The 22,763-nt window shown below is 43.3% G+C and overlaps 1 protein-coding gene across 6 annotated transcripts in view; it reads right to left on the reverse strand.

The window, feature by feature from the left end:
• Dgkh (diacylglycerol kinase eta) overlaps positions 1–22,763 on the reverse strand; it is a 161,074-nt gene that overhangs the window by 54,786 nt on the left and 83,525 nt on the right. For 5 of the 6 annotated variants that reach the window (XM_075950016.1, XM_075950017.1, XM_075950014.1 and 2 more), the window contains exons 5-6: positions 2,691–2,795; positions 2,254–2,386 (exon numbers count right to left, since the gene is read on the reverse strand). In XM_075950016.1, coding sequence (XP_075806131.1) covers positions 2,254–2,386; positions 2,691–2,795 — 238 coding nt within the window. Of the gene's footprint in view, positions 1–2,253; positions 2,387–2,690; positions 2,796–3,847; positions 3,875–22,763 lie in introns of those variants that run through there. The other variant, XM_075950019.1, reaches the window with a different exon arrangement.

Raw genomic sequence — 22,763 nt, forward strand, 5'->3', positions numbered from 1 at the left:
AGTCTAGGTGTAGACTGCCCTGTTTGGATGTGTTTGAGGAAATTCATGGAGGTGTATATATTTCTGACCTTTGAGTTGTTGTTTATTTATACGAGCAGTTTGAAACTGTCATAAGGTAAAGATAATCCAGAAGTGGTTTTTAAAGTTCAAGCACATTAAGAAAGCAGTCAGGCAGCTGGGGAATCAGTCACCAAGATGGCAGGGCAGTAAACTGGAGCTGGGCCTGCGGCGTGCGCCTCTGGTCCCAGAACTCGGGAGCTAGAGGCAGGTGGACAGCAGATGCTGCACGGCCGGTCTGGAATATCATGAGTCCCGTGCATGGACATAGAAGACGGTAAAAATTAAAACATTCCTTACTTCAAAATCTTGCCGTTAAAAATGGAGCAGTTCATTTAAAATAAAATAAAAAAACCCACACACACACTTTATAATAAAGTAGGCCTTGAGACTCACAGCCTGCATAACAAGTAATGGCAAGCCAGGCTGTTGCTATGGTCACCAAGAAACGCAAGTGATTCTTCTGCACCTATGTTGTTAGGTGGCAACTGAATTTCTTCAGAGAGAGCTGGAAAACAGCCCATGCCCTGGCCAGTAATCACTCACTATCTCAAACCACAAAACTCCACATGTACTGTAGTCAAACAATGACTTTTATTCCAATATGTAGTCTTTACCATGCTGGGTCCTCCTAAATATTAAACAGTAGTTAAGACAAGTATCCATATTTATATATTTGATATTATTGATTTCTTAAAATTGCCATTTAAACTTGCTTTCTTCAGATACTATTTAAATAACTGTGAAGGGTAATTTCTCCCTGGGATTATACTTAACATCCTCAGTTAAATTAGGAAATTATGAAAAGTAGTATATTAATTTTTTGTAGTGTGTCTCTGCCTGTCTGACTTCTGTTTGCATGTCTTAAACCCAATCACAGTCTGACCAGGCAGGAGAGGAAGAAGGTGCAGTAGCAAGCACCATCCCAACAGTTCTTATCGTTTGAAATCCATTAAGAGTGACATTCTATCACTACTTTAACCTAAATCCTAATTACACATGCTCGAAATTACTTAAGATTGCATTCCAGAAACAACTGGTATCCATTCTATACATGGTTCAAAAACAGTACCCAACATTCTCTATTCTTCACACTGAAGAGGCATGAGCCTTCCCTTGGTAGCCATTGACAGATCTGCCTTTGGTACTCACAGTTCCTAAATTAAGTAATAACTCACACATCTTATAATTAAAATTATAGCATTAAAAAAGGAATGAAAGTGATGTGATATTTTCCTCTGTGTGCTGTGATTAGCACTGATTAATAAAGAAACTGCTTTGAACCTATGGCAAGGCAGAACTTAGCTAGGTGGGAAAAACTAAACTGAATGCTGGGAGAAAGGAGGCGGAGTCAGAGAGAAGCCATGTAACCCCTCCAGAGACAGACACTATAACTTTAGCCAGTAAGCCACAGCCTCGTGGCGATACACAGTATAATAGAAATGGGTTAAATTAATATGTAAGAGTTAGCCAATAAGAAACTAGAGCTAATGGGCCAAGCAGTGATTTAATTAATACAGTGTCTGTGTGGCTATTTCGGTTTTGGGTGGCCGGACGAACTAGCGACCTCCTTCAACATGAAAGAGAGAAAACATTAGCATGGGTCTTAATTTTAGAAAACATTAAAGAAGTTCCGAACGATGACATGAGGATGAGATAATGCACAGTGTTTGCCTAATGTACACGAAGCTCTGGGTTCAGTTCCCAGTGCTGTGCAAGATAGAAAAGGAAACAGCAATAGGGTATCCAATTAAATGAAGCATAAGTAAAGGAAAATATTTCAAATAATGCAATATCAATAACCATTAGGAATTCTGCCAAAGAGTATATACTGGTCTCCATAGTCAATTAAAACAAAGAACACTTGAATGCTTGCTACCAAGCTCAAGGGATCTTTAGACAGTAAGAAGCTCCTTCAAGAGACCACTGAATTTTGATGTATGCTTCCTTTCAAATGGTTTCTGTTTAGCAACAGCATTTCCCCCAAATCAGTCCTATGTGTGTAGAGCCCAACCCTGAACTAAAACAAAACTTAAATCTTGACTTAAACACATCTCCCAGGCCTTGCCCCCACCAAGGAAGGTGTTTTGCTGCAGGTGTCTGTCTGCTTCTTTCATGATGGTGTAGTACCCAGGGCAAGGTGTCTACAGCACTTGGGTTTTGTTGGTGGAGCACAAAAGCAGACGGCTACAGTACCTTCGCAGGACAGGCCGTGGGAGGTCACTCCGGAGAGGCTCTCCCTGCACACGTTGCAGAAGGTGGGCCGGGCATGGGAGCAGGCATACCAGTTATGCATCCCTGAGAAATGTTCCACATTAAACTGGGCCACCTGCAAAGGCAAAGTTAGGACAGTAGTTGCCAAACAGGAGACCATGGCTGGCCACTTGTGACTATCTGCAATGTTCGTGCCATGGGGCAGACCAAACTTTCAGCCCATTACTCTGATCAGCAAAGCACTCGATGTGAAAACAAGATCCACTTTACACAGCTGCCAACGCTTCCCTCTGCAGGGCTAGCCCTGGCATGGGCTAGCTCTGGCACGGGCTAGCTCTGGCACAGATTAGCTCTGGCTCCGCGGCTGCTCTTCTGTAAGCCTGTGCTCTGAGGACAGGAAACAAGTGGACGGTATTTACCTCATACGGTTCTCGGCTCTGCACTGACTTCAGAGAGCTGATCCAGTCTTCCATCTCCTTCCTGTTCTCAGCACATAGCATCAGCCTTCTGAATGGAGTGATTATCTGAAAGGGACAATTCGATCTAGTGATTACTGGTAACCAACAAGAGGGGTTTTACAAAGCCCAGCCGCTTACGAGGCAGTTCCATCTCTTCTGGGTCTTTGTTTCCTTGATGAAGAAGGAGGGGAGCTCTGTTCTGTGTGATAAACAGGGTGTCCCAGGGAAGAAAGGTACTGGGGATTCTCGGCTCATCTCTGACTCTGTTGATACTAATGAGGCTGTTTAGCTCTTTCTAAAGACCACTCGCTCACATAAACAAACATTCTTACTACATGGGATGCATCTTCAAAGCTTGTTTTACACACACTTCGAAGTAATTTGAAATGACACGTAACTTTCAATACGGAAAAGAGTTTTAAATTAAAAACGCAGTATTAAAATTCCTAACTGACATATTTCTACTACCCGTGTGAATAAGATTCGTATGAAGGCTTTCCCCTCTCACTGTGTAGAAATTTACTGTATTAGTTTTCAGTCAGAGCCAAGTGGAAGACAGCATAAAAATCTTGGAGGAAAGAAAATAATTGTGGCTTGCACTATTTTTTTTTCCATGACACTGAAAAAAAAGCCAATTAATTGTATTAAGAACCTTAAAGAAAGTGGAATGGAAAATTACAGCTGTTTTAGTAACAAAGGTGCTTCCAAGTTAAACCTCTGACTTCTGCTTACTAATACAGTATACCGTAGATGCTGCCTCGAAGTCACTGAAGCCTAAACACTCGTTGCAAGGAAGGGACCATTTATGTACTTGTGGTACAACAGTGTAACACTGCATACCTCCCAAGAAATTAATTTCAAATAATATATTAGAGATTTATTTATACAACAAATAGAAAAGTTACCCAAGCCCAATCTCCTGATCAAAATTAATAAAATAAATATTTTATTATATATACAGCAGATATCATAAGTGATTATGAAACAATAATCATCTACAAGAAAAAAGAAAGGGGACCATCCCTTAAAGAGGGAAGTAGGGTACTTAACACCGCGGATCTAAGCAAGTAAGCCTACAGGGCAAGCCACAGAGGAAGGAGCCCGTCTGGGCCACTCACCAGTCATTGCCGCCTCCCTTGTTATTAGAGGGCACAGTCTTCCAGAAGCCCAGAAGCTTTTACTACTTCTGACAGGCAGCCGCACTTAAATAGAGCAGCCGGCCGTCACATGGCACCGGGGCACCAACCGCTCTGCTCTGCGTCTTTGTTAATTGCACATGAGATCGAAGAGAGCCTCACTTGCGCATTTTCTTGTTTGAAACGACCTTCCTGGGGTAAAGCTTATTAGCAGTTGGTCACTTCTCTTCCTGAATAAATAGTTAATGCAAAGAGCAGTGCCTCTCTCATTACTTGGAAGCCAAATGGATACTTTATTGCTTCAAAATGTTTTTCTAGGGCAGTTCATCAAATGTGGCGGAGAGGTACCATTAAATCATAATATACTCCTGGCTCTGGAGGTTGGTACAGCGTCCAGAAACCTCCATGTTTCGCTGGCTCACTAATGTTATCTGGGTAAGTACTGCCTCTACCATTTACTTGACTTTAGCTCTACGATAGGCTGTAAATATGAGGGCTCCTTTCAAGTGTCGTTTCATTCTTTGATTTTGTTCTCTGTGACATTCTAGGCAATGCATGGTGACTGACAACCAAAACTAAAGACGCTTTTAAAGCCATCATGAATTTAAAAGGCCAGGGAACACAAGGCAGGCGATGGCTTCTAAATTTTCTTAGAGATTTAGGAACTAGACAGACGCTTCAATCCCAAGTGATTCCAGAAAGACTGCATAACTCAGTCAAGGGCATACATGCTAATGAAGAGCGATTTCCACTTTTGAATCGAGACTTGCTTCAAGATGAGCAATAGTGAGTAAGCAAAAGATCATCATACACAAAAATTCAGACCAAAAATTAAGTTCTCCGAGGGCAAGAAGACAGTAGAGTGATTTTGATGGGCAGGCCTTGTGACTAATCACAATTAAGAATCTACTAATTATGAAACCACACTCTCAGAAGTCAGCGAAAAGGCCATCCGTAGTTTATAAAGGACATGGAGCAGAGACAGCTAGCCTTGTGGCTCTAGGGCCAAAGAGCCCGGCTGTCTGGGCTAAGTCAAGCTCGGCTCAGCAAGCAAAGCTGCAGCCTCCAGGCCGACCTCTTCCCTCAGCCAGCTTCCATGCACTTGGATCCTCCCACTGCCTGTGTGGGAAGACGCCCACAGCCACAGGGCTGACACTCGGGTTCTGGTTATCCTCCAGCTGAACGACGTCACCTCAGCCTTGATTCTCACCAAATTTTATAAGGGAGATGTAGGAAGGGCAAATTTAGAAAATTATTTGCTTCTTAGCTGCAAATTTATCTGACTCAGACTCTATTATGACCATAGGCGGCACTGGCCTAATGGGAAGCTAGAACTCCTCTCACATAAGGCGTGGGGAGAGGGGGAAGTCTTTCTTCCTACATCTGTTGAGGGAAAATCCAGGAAATTTCTGGAATTAGCAGCAGTGATGCCTTCCTCCAAGGATCTGAAGCTGACCCATCCTAAAGTGCTCCCTACCCCCATCTGTAACTCTCTCTTTCTGTTACTCCGGTATACACCATCACTGCTTTTATGCCCATCTGAACTAGTGTCCCCGGAGCTATGGCAGCCCCTGACTCTCTGGGGCACACATGTGTGTTTACCAGTCATTTACTAAGTTTGTACAGAAATCCAAAGCCGGAGAAACACTGCAGGGTTGGTCAAAAGAGTCTGTAAAGGAGAAGAGGAAGCCACCGATTCACGCGTCTGGAAAAATGCTATGGTACCCAGCAGTGGCATCTAAACTGGTTTCCTAAACAGTACCTAGGAAAGTAGAAAAACTCCCCATTAGTAGAATGGTTAACGGTGGGAATTACTGGCAAAGCAATCAATCCAACCACACTATCACTCACTTCTAAGACTCAAGACTCTCCCAGTCTGGCTGGCTAAGGAGAGTCTCTTTCTTGTAATCCCAGAAACAGGGGTGGCTGAGACAGAAAACTGCTTGAGGCCTTCCTGGACAAGACAGTAAGTTCCCTGCCAGACTCAGCTACACAGTGAGACCCTGTTTCAACCTCTCTCCCCGAAATAATTCAGCTGATAAAGCAGTAAATGTAAAATCCTATGGAACTGGGCACTGCAGTTAAACTGTATATATGCTAATGCGCACAAGCAAAAACACAAAAACAAAACCCACATACACAGCCAAATACTAAGAGATCACAGACCAATTTAATTCTTTTTGTTCATTTAACTGCAGTTTTTAAGCAAATATGCCATGCTTCTGTATGTAATAACTGTCTTTTGGGGGGGGGGTTGGTTTTTTTTCAGACAGAAAGATGGGGTTTTAGAATATAAAAATGTGCAGGAAGGTTTCAGTAAGGAAAGGGAAGGATGAGGGGGCCAGGATGAGGGACAACCAATACTAAAGATGTTCGGGAAAGCTATATGGAAACTTACTGTTTTACATGCTTCCTAGACAGTTTAACTGGAGTTATCCTCCGTGAGGGATAAAGCCTGGTGTCAGAAGGGGATACCTGCCCTCCAGGTGCTGGTCAACAGTATTCCAAAGACCACCCCCACCCCCACCCAGACAGACAGACAGACACACACACACACACACACACACACACACACACACACACCAGGGGTTACTATGATTGTTCTTGGTTGCCCATCAGAACTCCATGTTAAGACCCTATTACTGAAGACACACTATACACTTTTGTCTCACGGCATTGAGAAATCGTGTTGGTTCTGATCAGAAGTCATCCTCCCTGCTGGCTCGTTTTCACAGGGCTGGGAAGAAAGTACCTGGGATGGGAGTGGGCGCAGGAGGTTTACCCGGCTGTGAACTAAACTCATGACTGGTGTGGTAAGATGTATCCACAGGCAGCACAGATGTGACAGAGGTAACCAACTGTCTTATGACTGGACTTGAAGCTCACTCCGCAGGAGGAGATGCCTGCTGGGACTGTATTCCTGGCCAAGAATCCATGGCTGGAGAGTCAGAGGCCCCGGGCAAACCTACTACAGTTATTCTGCTAAGTGGACACAATGTCAGCCTGTCCTCCAAAGGCACGTCTATAAAACCATACATTAGTGCAGACCTCAGACCTCATCCCCAAAGTTTCCTCTTAGCAATGGACAGTGGTGAATGCAGAAACCCACACAGATCAAAGAATAAGCGTCTGTGGGATGCCCAGCGACGGAGTTATCTCGATCACGCCCACTGCCCATTACACCCCACAGAGACCCCTACACACAAGGCTCAGGGAAAATGGAGGAAGAGGGGACAGAAAGTCAGTAAAAGCCAGTGGTTGGAGAGACTGGGGCAAAGCAGTCCTTCAGATCCGTCATAACTAGGCCCCTGTGCACACACAGCGGCTGTGGTTCCCTGCGTAAGATCAAGGCAGTGAACAGTATAGCAAGGGGCTAAGAGGGCTTGTGAATTCCCACGCCTAACTAAGGAACTTCTGGGGCAGGGAGAGTCAGTTTCTGATAGGTCAACCACATTGCAGTGAGTAAATGAACATCACAAACTGGACTCAGTGGGAGGAGGAGGAGGAAGAGGAAGATGGATGGTGGGTGTGGAGAGGTGGGAGGCATATCGGGAAGGAATTGGGGAGAAAGGTGAGGCATTAATTTGATCAAAATAAACTATGAAATTTTTAAAAAACAAAATTATTATATGTTTTAAAAAGAATATTAAAATATATGGTGGGCCTATGTAGTATCCCTAAGTAGTAAACTACCTAGCTGTTATCTATCTCAGAATCACCTGGTTTGTTTGTTTTCAAATCCCAATACATAAGCTACTTGTGGCGATATTTTGTTTGTGATCTAACAAATAAAGCTTGCCTGAAAATCAGAGTACAGAGCTAGCCACACTAGTTAGCCACAGAGACCAGGCAGTGGTGGCACACACCTTTACCCCAGCACTAGAGAGGTGGAGATGGGAAATGATACGGCTGGACAGAGAGAGGAATATAAGGCAGAGGAAACAGGAGCTTAGGATCCAGTCTGAGGATTTGTAGAGATGGGATACCCCATTCAGTCTGAGGATTTTGTAGAGTGAGAACTAGTGGCTGGCTGCTCTGCTTTTCTGATCTTTCCGTTTTTACCCCCTAATATCTGACTCAGGGGTTTTATTATTAATACCAATTAAAATTCATGCTACAGCTACTATTCTCTCATTCAACAAAGGTATAAGCACCAATCCGAAAAGAAGGAAGGAAGGAAGGAAGGAAGGAAAGAAGGAAGGAAGGAAGCAAGGAAAGAAGGAAGGAAGGAAGGGAGGGAGGGAGGGAGGGAGGGAGGGAGGGAGGGAGGGAGGGAGGGAGGGAGGGAAAAGAAAATGAACAAACGAATGAAAAACCCTTCCAGGTGACTCTAAAGTGGACCAAGTTTGAGAACCAATGTCTACAGGTAATTTTCCTTCTATACAAAAAAGAAAGACGTTCCTAAATAGAAGTGAATTAGAGAAACTGTCTGGAGTCAGGGCAACCTAGCCTAAACCCCACCAGCATTCTCTTTTGTCTTAGGGGCTGAGACCATGCTTCTGAGCCTCTGTGTTTCCACAGCTAACTAGGGACAGAGGAGTAGCTCAGTGGTGGTCAGGGGTCCATTGATGACCAGTCCAGGTTAGGCTTGGCTAAAGACGGTCTCTGAACACTGACTGAGACTGCACCTGCACTGTCATTGACAGACATTTGTGGCCCAAGATCAAAGTCAAGAGAGCGTTACTCAAAAACAGAGGTTTCCACCAATAAAATCCCATGCCTGGTAAACTAACACCATCTGACCATAGTGACAGCCTCCTTGGACAAAGAAAATTACCAATGAATTAAAGGTGAGGTGGGGAGATTCTCTTATTGCTCTACACCCAATCTTACCTAAAGCAACAGCAGTGAATGAAAAAAGCCTGCACAAATGAAGAGGTCAGAGCCCATGTCCAGCAGAGAGAATTTTAGCATGCCACCGTTACTATGCATCATACTGAAGCTATAGAAGACGGAGAGCTCCTTGCTTTAACTCAGATGTCTGCCTCTGCCATCAAGGAAATTCTCTGACATTCTCTGGTCATTTTCCAAGCCCAACAACCCTTCTGTTAGGAGATCCTTATTTCTGACCTAACGTTCTAAATGGCTGTATCCACTCTGCTTTGGATAAGCTGTGTTTTAATCCAGAGCCACCTCGCTGCAATGAAAGTTGGCACAGAGTGAGACACGGCTCCTGGACCGCAGGGTAGCAGCAACTGTAACAGGGCTATACTACTGTTAGTGTCTCTGTGTGTTAGAATGTGACTCTGCCCACATTCTTCATCTCAACCACGCACCTTTTTAACACTAGCTTTGCCATCCCTGTGGACTGTCAACCGCTCAGTCTTAGCATCCTTCTTCCAGCCTTTCCCTATGAACTCTAGATCCAACGCTTCAATTATGTATGTGGCTTTTTCTTCTCATTCGTTTTTTTTATGGAGTGAAATAATTCACTTTGACAACTCAAATGTGCCAATGTGCAATGTGGTCACACAATTTAAGGGACTGCTTTAGGAGCAGAGATGCCCCCATTTTTCAGAGTACACTGGGGACCTCCACTATCCAGAAACGCAGATGTGCAACGGCACAGGTGTGCACCTTCATGGAAACGCACCCAGCCCAGCCCCAAGACGACACTCGGAAGCCACGCCGAAAGCTCTGAGAGGAGACGAGGGCAATTTTCTATGTCACTCATGCTGGTTATCAACCATGAAAGGTAATTTACGTGTCTAACGTTCCCGTCAGTAAAGGCAGTGCCTGGTCTCCATGGTGTCGAACAGTACGCTTAGCCTTTGTGTTTTCCTGCCTCTCTTTTGGCACCCTTCTGATGCCAAACCTCAGTACTCCCCTTGCTCCTTCTGGGGTGATCAGTCTAAAACAGCCTTCCATGAACATCACCTCAGGTAATATAATATATCACAAGATCGTGGCCTCCAGTGATTCATTTGGCTATTCTGTATAAACTTTGTATTACTGTGTTGTTAAAAACACACTGAAATCCACCAGAATTTGATGGGCAGAAATACATACAGCTGTGGTCCTATCTGGACAATTCATGGACTTCGGTTGATACTGGTCCCTTTGGAGGTGTGGATTTGAGTTTTACATTCAGCTTCCCAAGTGGTCTAGTTGAGGGGGAGAGGGGTCAGTATTTCTCCCAATTGACTTTCTCACTGCTCAAATCCCATCTGCTTTCTAAGATGACAATGAGTTACATAATTTTTTCTGAAGTCTTAATAGATAAGCGAGGTTTAACATATTTTCTTGCAAGGTTGCTTACCCTGCAATGGAAGAAATGACATTATAACACTGGCAGTGCAATGCATTAGTGTACCACATATAATGGCACTGAAGTGTGACATAATCCACAGGGAGTTCATTCAGGGCGCTCTGACCAAGGAGAAGCGCCCTGAGAATTTCAACTGACGGTAAAATTTAAGTGAACATAATTTCAGGATAAGAATAGGCCTTATGGTGCTGGAGACACTACTCAGTGACTAGAAGCACTTGCTACTCTTCCATGGGACCTGGGTTACTCCAACTCCAGAGGATCCAGCAGCCCCTCTTCAGGCCTCTCTGAGTACTGTGCGCATTTAGTGCACATACACACTGATAAACATTTTAAAAAAAACTTTTTTAAAAAGAAGTTACATTTATCAAATTGGTGGGATTTAAACGCATTCATTTTATCTGCATGAACATTACAGAATCAGCAGTGAGTGATCAAGGAGAAAAAGTACCATGAAGTCCTAGAACACAAATTTCACCATATCCTAGATGAAGTAGAATAATTTATAAAGACATTATAGATCATTGATAAAATTAAGGCTGATATGTGTGCACGCATGCGCGCACACACACATGCACACACACACACACACACACACACACACATCATTACTGATCTACAGATGAAATTCACTAAGAAGTTTTACTATATAGGCAGCACACTATGTAAACAGGACTCCAGCTCATTCCCTGTGGATGTCAGGATGTCACAGACCACTCATGTTTGTACACCAAGCACACACACAATCCTCTGTTTACAATCAGAGCACTTTTACAGGCAATCTGCACTTCTGTTTTAACTGATTCACACTTTGAATAACAAATAAATAAACAAATAATTACAGATGCTATGCAAGTAAGGGGGGTCCTGTCATGAGATTTGTATTCTCCAAAGTCAAACAGCTCCCAGAGGCACTCAGAATAAAGGGTGGGCTTGTTACAAACACAAGGAAGTCTGTGCCCTGCCTGCCAGTCTGGCATGGAGAAGCTGTGTACCTTCTGGATGTAAGATTTGTTTCAACTAGAAATCAAGCAATTGCCAATATATAAATGACACCATGAGGGAGAATTCTACAGCCGTATCAATGAAGACAGGAATCAGCACTGAAGAGTCATCCCTGATCAAAACTTTAAAAAAAAAAAACAGAACACAATTCATCTAAGAAGTCCAATGAAAGCGGCCACCCTTGCCAAGAGTGTGCGTCTCTTCTACTCTGTAGGAATACCTGTCTCCTGTTCTTGGCAGAAAGACATTGATCCCTCCACTAGCTCACAAATTAAATATGAGTTAATTCTGAACAACATACTGCAAAAAGAGAGAGAGAGAGAGAGAGAGAGAGAGAGAGAGAGAGAGAGAGAGAGAGAGAGAGAGAGAGAAAAGGAAAGGAAAGGAAAGGAAAGGAAAGGAAAGGAAAAGAAAAAAACACTAAATTGTCTGTCCATAATTTGTTATTTCTTATGTAAACCTAAAAAACATAATAGGCCAAGTGGTAGTGGAGCACGCCTTTAATCCCAGCACTCAGGGGGCAGAGGCAGGCGGATCTCTGTGAGCCTGGTCTACAGAGTTCCAGGACAGCCAGGACTGCACACTGATAAGATAAAAAGGTAATTAGTGAACCTACCTTGAAGCAAAACCAACTACTAGTTTTAAATGTTTTACATTGGGTTGGACTTTTATATATTGTATACAAATTTTGTATATTGATACAAATTTGAGATTAATTTTGTTAAAACGAACTGTACATACATTTCTAATCTTGCTCAAGGCATTATACCTACCCATAAAGCTCATTTAACAATGTAATACAAATTTCTAGTCCTTGAAAGTTATTATTACCAACTGTTTAGGATAACAAGGAAATTGCAGGTTAGTAATCGGTCAGGTAATACAATCGAACTTGTAGTCATATTAGAAATGTTTTCAAGGTCAAACAGATATATTTTTAAATATATCATCTTCAAACACTTCAGAGATCTACAGAATATGTCATTTAATGTGTTTTAATAATATAGGTTCTTTGGGTTCTCCTTATTTAGCTTCTCTAAAGAAAAACATATAGGCATCCTCCTGAATATTAACCTTCAGCAAGCGATGAAAGGAGACAGAGACCCAAATTGGAGCACAGGACTGAAATCTCAAGGTCCAAATCAGGAGCAGAAGGAGAGAGAGCACGAGCATGGAACTCAGGACCAAGAGGGGTGCACCCACACACTGAGACAATGGGGATGTTCTATTGGGAACTCACCAAGGCCAGTTGGCCTGGGTCTGGAAAAGCCTGGGATAAAACCGGACTCTCTGAACATAGCGGACAATGAGGACTACTGAGAACTCAAGAACAATGGCGATGGGTTTCTGATCCTACTGCAAGCACTGGCTTTGTGGGAGCCTAGGCAGTTTGGATGCTCAACTTACTAGACCTGGATGGAGGTGGGGGTTCCTTGGACTTCCCACAGGACAGGGAACCCTGATTGCTTTTCGGGCTGGGGGGAGACTTAATTGGGGGAGGGGGAGGGAAACGGGAGGCGGTGGCGGGGAAGAGACAGAAATCTTTAATAAATAAATAAATTAAAAAAAAGAAAAGTAAAAAAAATAAAAAAAATAATATAGGTTCTTTTTTCTTTCTTCATGACAATGAGACATGTCTGCTCCTGGCAGTACCAATCTACTCCAGAGACGATGATAGGCATCGAAGAAACTCCACATGGAGTTTTCTTTCTTTGTGTCAAAATTAAGTCAATGGGCAAGAACGTGCCCTTGCCTCAATTGCTGACAGTATGCTGTCCTAATGGGACAATCAGGGCACACAAAAAAGTGACTTCCAAACCTTGCCCAGACAAGGCGGAATAGTCCTTCAAAAACCCTCCTTCATAGAAAAATCTGTCAGGTATTCTAGGCCTGTAGGCCGAAAATGATTGCCCCAACACCGCAGAGAAACTTTGGGTGACTGACCAGGCAGCCAGCTGTTTCTGTCATTTCTCACATTCTTTGGAAGCTGCTTCCCCACACTTCCTGCTTACTCAGTATTATTAAACTCTGAAGTAGTTGAAGACTAGATAGTTATAGTTTTCATTGTTTACAAGATTCAAAAAAGAAATTCACTAAAGAAATATAAGTATATACGTAAAGTATATAAAGATGAGAGATATCAAAAGGTAGTTTTGGGTGGTAATGCAAGTTATGATAGAAAGTAAACTAGGTACAAGACTTTGGACTCACCAAGATAGGATAGATATGGAGTATTTCCTATGAACTTGTCAAATGCAAATGGACTAGACATTGCTGATATTGCCTGTATATAATGATATAGTTATTATACTTATTATTTATAGTTTTTCTTATATTAGTTATAGCCTTTATTATTTTAGACAAAAAGGGGAAATATAGTGGTATTTTATTTATGTTTTATAAATAAAGCTTCCAGATGATCAGAAAGTAAAACTAGGTCACTAGAAGCCAGGCAGTGGTATCACACAACTTTAATCCCAGGATTTGGGAGACAGAGACAGATGGATCTCTGTGAGTTCAAGGCTCCTCTGGACTACACAAGATCTATGCAGAAACAGATCCGATGGTGGTGATGCACACTTTTAATTCCAGCACTAGAGAGGAATATAAACTGGGATGAGACAGGCACTTATACTCTTTTAACCTGAGGATTTCATAGAGGTAAGAGCTCTCTAGTGGACTGGCTACTTTGCTTTTCTGATCTTCAGGTTGAACTCCAATATCTGTTTCTGGGTTTTTATTAATCATGTTACAACACACAGAAAACCCCAGTCTTGAAAAAAGAAAAATAATAATAATATTAAATTAATAGCAACAGTACTGTTATAGCAAGGAAAATAAAGCTCTTGGTTTAGCATGACTGCATCATCTGATGGTGAACTGCACAGCTGTATTCCAGGTCAGCCTCCACCCCACACCCCCACACCCCCGCACCCCGCACAGATTTACGGATGTCTACTGGAGAGTGTGGGGTGAAGAGTGTACTGCCTGAACAATGTTTGGGGTGAAAGCGTCACTGCTGTAACTAAGGGGTGTCAATTTAAGTGTAATAAAGTGAGATTCGCCTTTACACTTCAGATAAAACAAGAGAATGGATGGAGCAATGAAATAAAATAGGTAACAAGGGGGGAGGGGCGGGAGGGGAAGTGGCAGCCAGGACAGAATCATCCTAAATGTTTGCCTATGTTTGAAATTTATCATTTTTAAAGGACTGCTATGGCCAATCATGGATATTAACTTGATACACTTGGCAAGAGAGGCGGACCCTCAAGTAAAGAAGTCCCTCCATCAGACTGGCCTGTGAGCTGGTGTGGGGGGCATTTTCTCAAGGTAGGAGGGGCCAGCCTATTGTGGGCTGGTAGCATCACTAGGCAAGCAGGCCTAGGCTGTATCAGAAAGGCTGCTGAACATGAGCCACGGAGAGAGCCAGAAGGCAGCAGTGTTCTACAGTTCTGCCCTCTACTCCTGCTTGTGTTCCTGACATGACTTCCCTCAGTGATCAACTATAACCCGGAAGTGTAACCAAATCATCCCTTTCCTCCTCATGGCCATGTGTTTATCACATCAAAAGAAAGCAAACTGAACAAGCACTGAACAAACCGAACCTAGACTCTTTAACACATAGAGAGAGGGACTTGAATGTCTCAGTCCACTTACGCACACTAATATCCTAAGCAACCCTTGGCCCTGCACTCAAACAGCCACCAGACCGAGTGGCTGCCCTCCTGCTTCCTTCCCTGACATCAAACTCATATTACACAAATAAATGTCATTTTCCTTGTCCTGGCAACTAAATGTCCACAGCAGCTCACGAATTAAGGCTTTTGAGCACTGACTGTAATGGGAAGGAGGTATTGACTGACAAGAGCGTGCAAATCCTACTTCCATAATTCATGAGTGTCCATGGCTTTTCTTAAGACAAAGCCAGCTTGACTCCCTCCTTACAAAGCCTTCTTGGAGGTAGGGGTGTAGCTCAGTGATCTGGTGTGCTTAGCATTCATGGGACCTTCAGTTTGATATTCAGTAGAACAAAACCAAATTCACCCATTTCTTGATTAAGGAATCATGGCTTCACGACAATGCCACTTTTCATGTGGATTTGATTTCCATCTACAACTGAAGTTATTTTTTTAATTATATAACATAAACTCTAATGCCTAATTCCATAATAAAAACACATGGATTTCGGTGCTCTCTGACTACCAATACATATTCCCTCATATTCTTTAAACTGTGGAAAAGGCAAGAGAAGACATGAGGTAGGATGCAGATGGGATGCTGGCCTGAAACATGCCATTAAGATCTGACTGTATACTAGAAATGAAATCGATTGATTGGCATCTTAAGAGGCACAATTAATGGCCTGGGACATAGCTTCTAGTGTTGATGTTTAGAATTCTATATGTCCACATACTAGGAGTAGTTATTTATTGGGTGATTATAACAGGCCAGGAATATACACCGATTGTATAATATGCTGGCATCACTCAAACAGTAGCAATCTCTGTTTTCCTTGCATGACCATAGGCTCAAAGGCTTTACAAGTCACTTGAGGCCATGTACTAGATTTGAACTGAATTCTTCCCACCTTCCTAGCTGCCTAGCACAAAAGAACGGGAGAGATTGTGCTGGTCACTCTAGAAGGACAGGCTAGCAATACACACGACTCGCTTTCTGTCACGAGTTAGAGGGCCTGGAGAGATGGCTCACTTGGTAAAGTGCTGCCCTTGCAACCATGACGACCTAAGTTTGATTCTCCAGAACCAAAAGCCAAGCATGGTGCTGTGGACTTACCATATCTGGTAAGGTGGAAACAGGCAAAGAACAGTAAGAGACACTGTTTCAAAAAACAACCTGGTGAGTGGGACCCGAGGAACGACAGCCAAGCAACGACGTCCTCTAGTGTACACATGGGTTAGGATTAGGGTTGGGGAGGGTACGTGGGAAACAGAATTTCCTGCATTAACTGTGATGCTGAGGATCACAGTGTATCAGAAATTATTAATGCAGGTTGTTGCAGGCACGCCCGCTGTAAATTAGTGGTGTTAGTTAATGGGCACATTAAAAGTGTTCCCCATTCATTTAGTGTTTTCAGGCTGTCCCGGAGATCGGAGCAATGCATTAGCTTCATTCCCTTGGCACAAGCTGTTTGGTTTCTAACTGTAAATGGTTTTGTAAGCACACGTATGCAACGGGAAATTTCAAAACAAAATAATGATCTTGCTTTGTGTTGCTCACTACAAAAATGGGAGGCTTCTAAAACTTAAATTTTCCATTAGTCCGTGCTCAAGCTTGAGTACTGCAGAAGACACTTGGCTTTGCTATAAACTCATTTAAAGCCACGGAAATAACAACCCCAAATTACTTTAATAGAGCTGAACACACCTCACACTGATTGCCTGCTCCATGTTTCCAGGAGATCTTACAACTGCTTCAAATTAACGCCGTCCAGGACTTTCGTCCCATTTCCACAAACCTACTTTTACATCTACTTCCTGCCCTTGATTCAGGTATCACTTATACCCCAAATCCAGTTCTTCCTCCTCTCCTTGCCCCTCACTCTGGCCATGGCCCTCTGGCCTTTCTGCACAGGGCCTCTGTCCATGCCTTCCTTCCCTCCCATGGTAAACAGCCATACTGCCCTACCTAAGGCCTTCCCCAAATGTGGCGATATTGCCCAAGGTGCTTCTCATGCTGATTCTTAACTCTTGTTCAGTGCACCAGATGGGAAGCTCCCAGAGATGGTCCGGAATACATAATTCTTGATAGAAAATTCCAAATACTTTTAGAATGAAAACGTGTGCCGCTTAAACCTGCCCCAGTTACCAACTTCCCTTCCTAAAGATAAACACTGGTCAGCTTCCTTGTGCATCTCTCCAGAGACAGGCTATCTATGCATGAGAACTATGCGCTCCCTTGCAGTTTAAATATACAAAAATACGTGCAGGCACAAGCACACAGTAACATTATGGGATCTTAGCTCTATATCTGAGTTTTCTCACTGAATAAATTCAGCCTGCATTGTTACACACATAGCTAATTCAAATGGCTGCACAGTATTCTGTCGTGATGTGTTTCATAATTCAATTGTCTCTGCTTGACATATCTGGGTTCTTTCCAGTCTTTTGATATGACAATGTGCAATCAATGCCCCTTTGCAAGCATATATAGAACAGTTCACTATGCTTCATGACTCCAGAGGTTGAGGCAGCGAAGGCTCACCTCAAGGCATGAAGCAACTTCTTTACAATCATTCCTGCAAAGTGTGTGTACCAAGGAAGAATAAAATGCCTAGTCCTTGTCTAATAAAGACAGTCAGCCTGGTGACCAGCAGAAGAATTGGCACTGTGAAGTGTGTGCACCAAGGAAGACTGAAATGCCTAGTCCTTGTCTAATAAAAACCAGCAGAAGAATTGGCAGTAGACACTAGGCAGGCACTCTGACCGTTGCTAACTGCTATACTGTTACACATCCACTTCCTTTGTGCTTACTGGGTGATGAGGCATCCCTATGCATTGCTGTATCTGAACACATCCTATCAACAATGGTGATCCTCGGGGAGGAGAAAGGGCTCGGCATTAGGAGCACTGGCTGTTCTTGCAAATGTTCAGTTCCGAGTACCCCAGTGACAGCTCACGGAATCAGCAACTCCAGTTCCAAGGGACTGGACACCCTCTTCTGGTCTGCGTGGGCATCAGGCTTACATGTGGTGCACATACACACACACCAGCGAAATATTCACAGACAGAAAAATAAAGAATTTTTAGAAGGCGATTTACCAGATTACTACCATCATATGAGCCTAAAAATTCTAATATGCCATCCATTCTCGCAGAGAGCACCCATAATTGAAATATTAACTATGCTTTTGGATAACTATAAAAATTTACCCCAAGTTAAGTTCTCTGAACCCCAACCCCTGTAACCTTTCTCCTGGAATGAAGGATATTCTGAGAGTTTATTGAGATAACAAAGTGAGACATGAAATGAAAACTAGCTATGCACTTACTATTCGTGTTTTATATACCACAGAGGTTTCAGAAGTAAATTTGCTTTCTGCTGTATAAAAAAAAAAAATACCTTCAATTGCTAAGATCTTATAAAAGAACAGGCTTTTTTGGTGCTATTTTAATTTTTTAACATTCAACATAAAACAATTAAAATACATTTTTAAAAACTAAAAGATTGATAGCTGTCCAACAAAGCTAGAATCTGTGAGGTGTGAGGTTGAGTTCTAGTCTTCTGGCCGTGTTGCACAGGACAAGAGGCCTTCAGAGTTCCGCTGCTTTGTTAGATGGATTTCAGCTAGGAGGCCCTCTCTAGACATGTTCAGGCACTTAATATTCTAAATATTTTAATTTAAAATTGTTACTCTGGCTGGTAACTCATTTGCCCACAATTAGGACCCTATTCAGGCATTGACATGAGGCAGGATATCGTCTTTACAGAGTCCTTCAGTCTGTGCTAGAAATGGGCACCAGAAATCAGAGTTCAGCTACATGGATATGGGGCCAGAGTGATTTTAACTAAACCCTTCATCTAGATAGGTGCACTCCTCAAAGAGTGCGTTTGCACATGACTGAGACAGACAGGAGAAGCCCTTCACGCTGCCTGAACATTCTCACGTCCTCTGAAGAGCAGAATAACTACAGAGGCCAGGGCTCCCAGTTCAGTGCCTGAGACCGGCACCCTTGCCAGTTTTCATGCAGACATTCTACAGGGAAAGGATGGGTTCTTAATGTCTAACTCCATGGAGTTAGAGGGAACAGTTGTGGATCAGGGTGACAGCGATGGGACCGGCTCAGGACCATGTATTTGGAACCCATAAAGGGTCTTTGACATGAAACATCCACAGAAAGTACAGGTTTATCATTCGTCCCAAGGCCTAGTGTGGCAGGCTGCCATTCACTGGGCACTGCAATATGGCCAAAACACTGTGTACCTCAGTCTAGGGCAGACTCTAAGACAGTCTGCCAAGGCTCGAGAAACTCCATCTGGACAGAAATGCCCTATTGGTCCAGTACAAAATGCCTCAGACTAAAGGCCACCTAGGACACCAGCTTTATGAACCCCTGGCAACAGGCCCAGCGATAAGTTCTTTTTTCCAGGAGAAAAGGAAGGCTGGCCTAGAATTTGTTATGTAGTCTAGCCTGGCCTCAAACTCACAGTAATCCTTCTGCCTCAGCCTCCAAGAAGTATGTTAACACAGAGTCATCTTAAAGCATTGTAAAATATTTGAATCAACATAGACATAAAATCATTAGACTGGCTACTATTAGGTTTCTCATATTTATGTAATCAAATTGAGACCTACAATGACTAATAAGATTCAAGAATCATGTCTGTAAGACTTACTGGTTTAAAAAATAGTCTGAGTCACTGTATATAACACAAAAATGTCAGGAAGATGCAAATATTTATGGAGCTATGAAGAAACCAAACATCACAGGGGAAAATGGGGAAGCTCTGTGCCCGTGCTTAACAAGAAAAGCCACTGTCTACCCAAAGGAAAAAACTTCATAGAGATCGTTCGTTTGTTCACTCAACACAAACGCTTCTTTAATTCATTTGACATATCTAGGCTAGCCCTGGGGAGTCAGCGAAGACATAGAATTTGAAGCTAGAAGGAAACCTGTTTTCATCAGCTCATCTCATGGCTCTGACACACTGACACCAGGCCGCGGACCCCTTGAAGCCTTCTCGGAGGAAGGTCTTGCCGAGTGGTCTCGTGATAAGGCATGTGGGAAGGGTGGAGGTCACTGTGTGGTCATTTTAACCCATGTTTCTTGACCATCCCAAACCAACAAGAGCCCCACATTTACACAGCTCTTGATCTTCCAACCTGGAGAAGGTCATTTCAGCTCTGAACCTCGGCCTGTCCTGAAGACTCTCAAAGTCCCTATCCGCTAACAGGGAAGAAGATGACTGGGGATTTCTAACAATGGGCATGGTCATTACCTCACAAGAGGCCTGTTCTATTAGATGATTCTAGTTAGAAAGTTCTTTTATGTTGGGTTAAAAATCAACCCTGTAGGGCTGGAAAGATGGCTCAGTGGTTAAGAGCCTGTTCTTCCAGAGGTCCTGAGTTCAATTCCCAGCAACCATATGGTGACTCATAACCACTGGTAATAAGATCTGGTGCCAACTTCTGTCTTCAGGAACACATGCAGGCAGACCATTGTATACATAATAAATAGATAGATGGATAGATAGATAGATAGATAGATAGATAGATAGATAGATAGATAGATAGATAGATAGATAGATAGATAGATATAGATCAACCCTGTAAATTCAACCACACAAACATATCACTGCCTCTTCTATATAATAATTCCTCAAATATTCCAAAAACTTTAAAAAATACCAGTATCATCATTAGGGTGCACATGTGTGGAGTTGAGGGGACATCTCTGTGGGGTCGGTTCTCTTCTTCCACCTTTTGTGGGTTCTGGGGATTAAATTCAGCTAACCAGCCTTGGGTAACAAGATTCTAAACCTGCTGGGCCCATGTTGCTAGCCCATATTCCTAAACTTCCTTAATAAAAAATTTTTTTAAAAAGTCCTTACATGCCATTCAATCCCAGGATTTCCAGCAGTTTTAGAATATTGGTTCCCTTCTTCTGTGACAGCTTTTAGTCAACATTTCTCTTTAATATCCAGCACCCAGCATGTACTGTGAGAGTCTAGACTGGCAGTATACCCAGCATGTTTGCTGTGTATCTGTCTGGTAGCGAACCCTAAGAGCCTCATTGACTTGATGTAGAAAAGACAGCTGACCATGGGGACAATCAGGATCACTAGCATAGTCGCAGCTGTTTAAATGGCCAAATAAGGAAAGGTACAAGAGGTCAAGGTAAGACTGGCGCTACACGCCCTGCAAGGGTTCTACGGATTAGGCTCGCTTCTCTGCTTCCTTGCTTACCCAGTAGCAATAGCAAATGTCTTACCTCACTAGATTGGCATAAAAAAATTAAGTGAGATATCACACATATAAAGCATTTAGAAAAAGAATCAGTATCGGGTAGGGAACTTAGCGAAGGGATCATTCTTCCAGGTGATTATCCTGTGTACCTTTTACAGGGTGTGCTTTTCACAGACCACATGGGAAAGGGCAAGTCTCGGTCATTTCCTTAGCTGAGACATTATAGATGAGAGCAAACTGACACTCTCTTAGGTTCAAAGGATGCGATAGCCTTCTTCAGAGAGAAACAAGCTGAACTTTGTCAACTGAGAGGAAGCCAAGGGAAAGCAGAATAAACAGAAAGCAACTGCTACAGAAACAAATCCCAGGGGCAGTTCCCTTCCCATTGAACCCAGGCTATTCAGTCCAAGATGGCATGGATGCAAAATTCCTGGGGTTATAAGGGTCACCATAGTGTGGTCCATTTGCTTACTGGTTTCTTTTTGTTGTTGTTGTTGTTGTTTTGTTTGTTTGTTTGTTTGTTTTGATTTTTCGAGACAGGGTTTCTCCATAGCTTTTGGTTCCTGTCCTGGAACTAGCTCTTGTAGACCAGGCTGGCCTTGAACTCACAGAGATCCACTGCCTCTGCCTCCCTAGTGCTGGGATTAAAGGCGTGCACCACCACCGCCCGGCTTGCTTACTGGTTTCTTTGAATGTAAACACTTCAAACACTCCTGCCAAAATTATAACCAACTGCCATACTGGTGTCTTTTCTGGCCACTGTGACCAAATACCTCGCAAGAAGCAAAAGGGAGAAAGGACTTGTCTGGAGTCACGGGTGGAGAAGAGACCTCTACCATGGCAGACTAGCCTTGGCAGCAGGGCACAGTAGCCCCAAGGATGCAGGAGCGGGTGGGTGGGCCTCCCCACCCCTGCCTCAGACCAGGAGGTGGAGAAAGGAGACTGCTGACACTCTTTAGCTTTTCTTCTCTTGTTCAGTCTAGGCTCTCGGCCTAGGGGATGACGTCACCCATGTTTACAGTGGGTCATCCCCTCTTAGTTAAGAGCCCTCCTATGGAGAGAGGTACGTCTTCTAGGTAACACTACATAGAGAGGAAGTAGTGTTAAAGCGGCGTCCAGCATACCTGCTTGAGCCAGTAACCCTGGGCAGTAAGAGCTCTCTGCTCCAGCCCTCTTTCGGATCTAGACGCAAGAGCTTTCAGCTCACATGGTGCCTGCAGTTGACCCAGCAAGGGACCAGGTGGACTCACACTAACACTGGAACTTCACACACAGCTCAGTGCCTACTGAAAAATGCTAAGGTTGGCTAATTTAACCAACAAATCCCTGTGTTCCTTCTGAGTTAAACAAAGAAGCACACAAACAAAAATTCCATGCTGCTTTCTGCCCTCCTATGTCAGGGGTTCCTAAGGATTGGGCCTACGGCCCCTACATCCTCAATAAGACATTCTCTCATGGTCAGCACCCCCCCACACACACTTTTATTTTACAACTTATTGTGACACAAGGTCCTCCTCGGGTGCCCGGTTTAATTAGCCTGGAACTGCCCTGCAGCCAGGCAGGCTAGAGTCTTGAACTGAAGAGTCTTCAGCCTGGACCTTCAACTGGATTACAGGCCTGTGTCACAAAACCTGGCCAGTTATCTCCCTATCTCAGGAGATTTAATTACCAGTACAGCTTCTTTAAAATAATTCATTTGT

Source organism: Microtus pennsylvanicus, chromosome 15 (genome assembly GCF_037038515.1).
Source record: "Microtus pennsylvanicus isolate mMicPen1 chromosome 15, mMicPen1.hap1, whole genome shotgun sequence".
Taxonomy (NCBI): Eukaryota; Metazoa; Chordata; class Mammalia; order Rodentia; family Cricetidae; genus Microtus; species Microtus pennsylvanicus.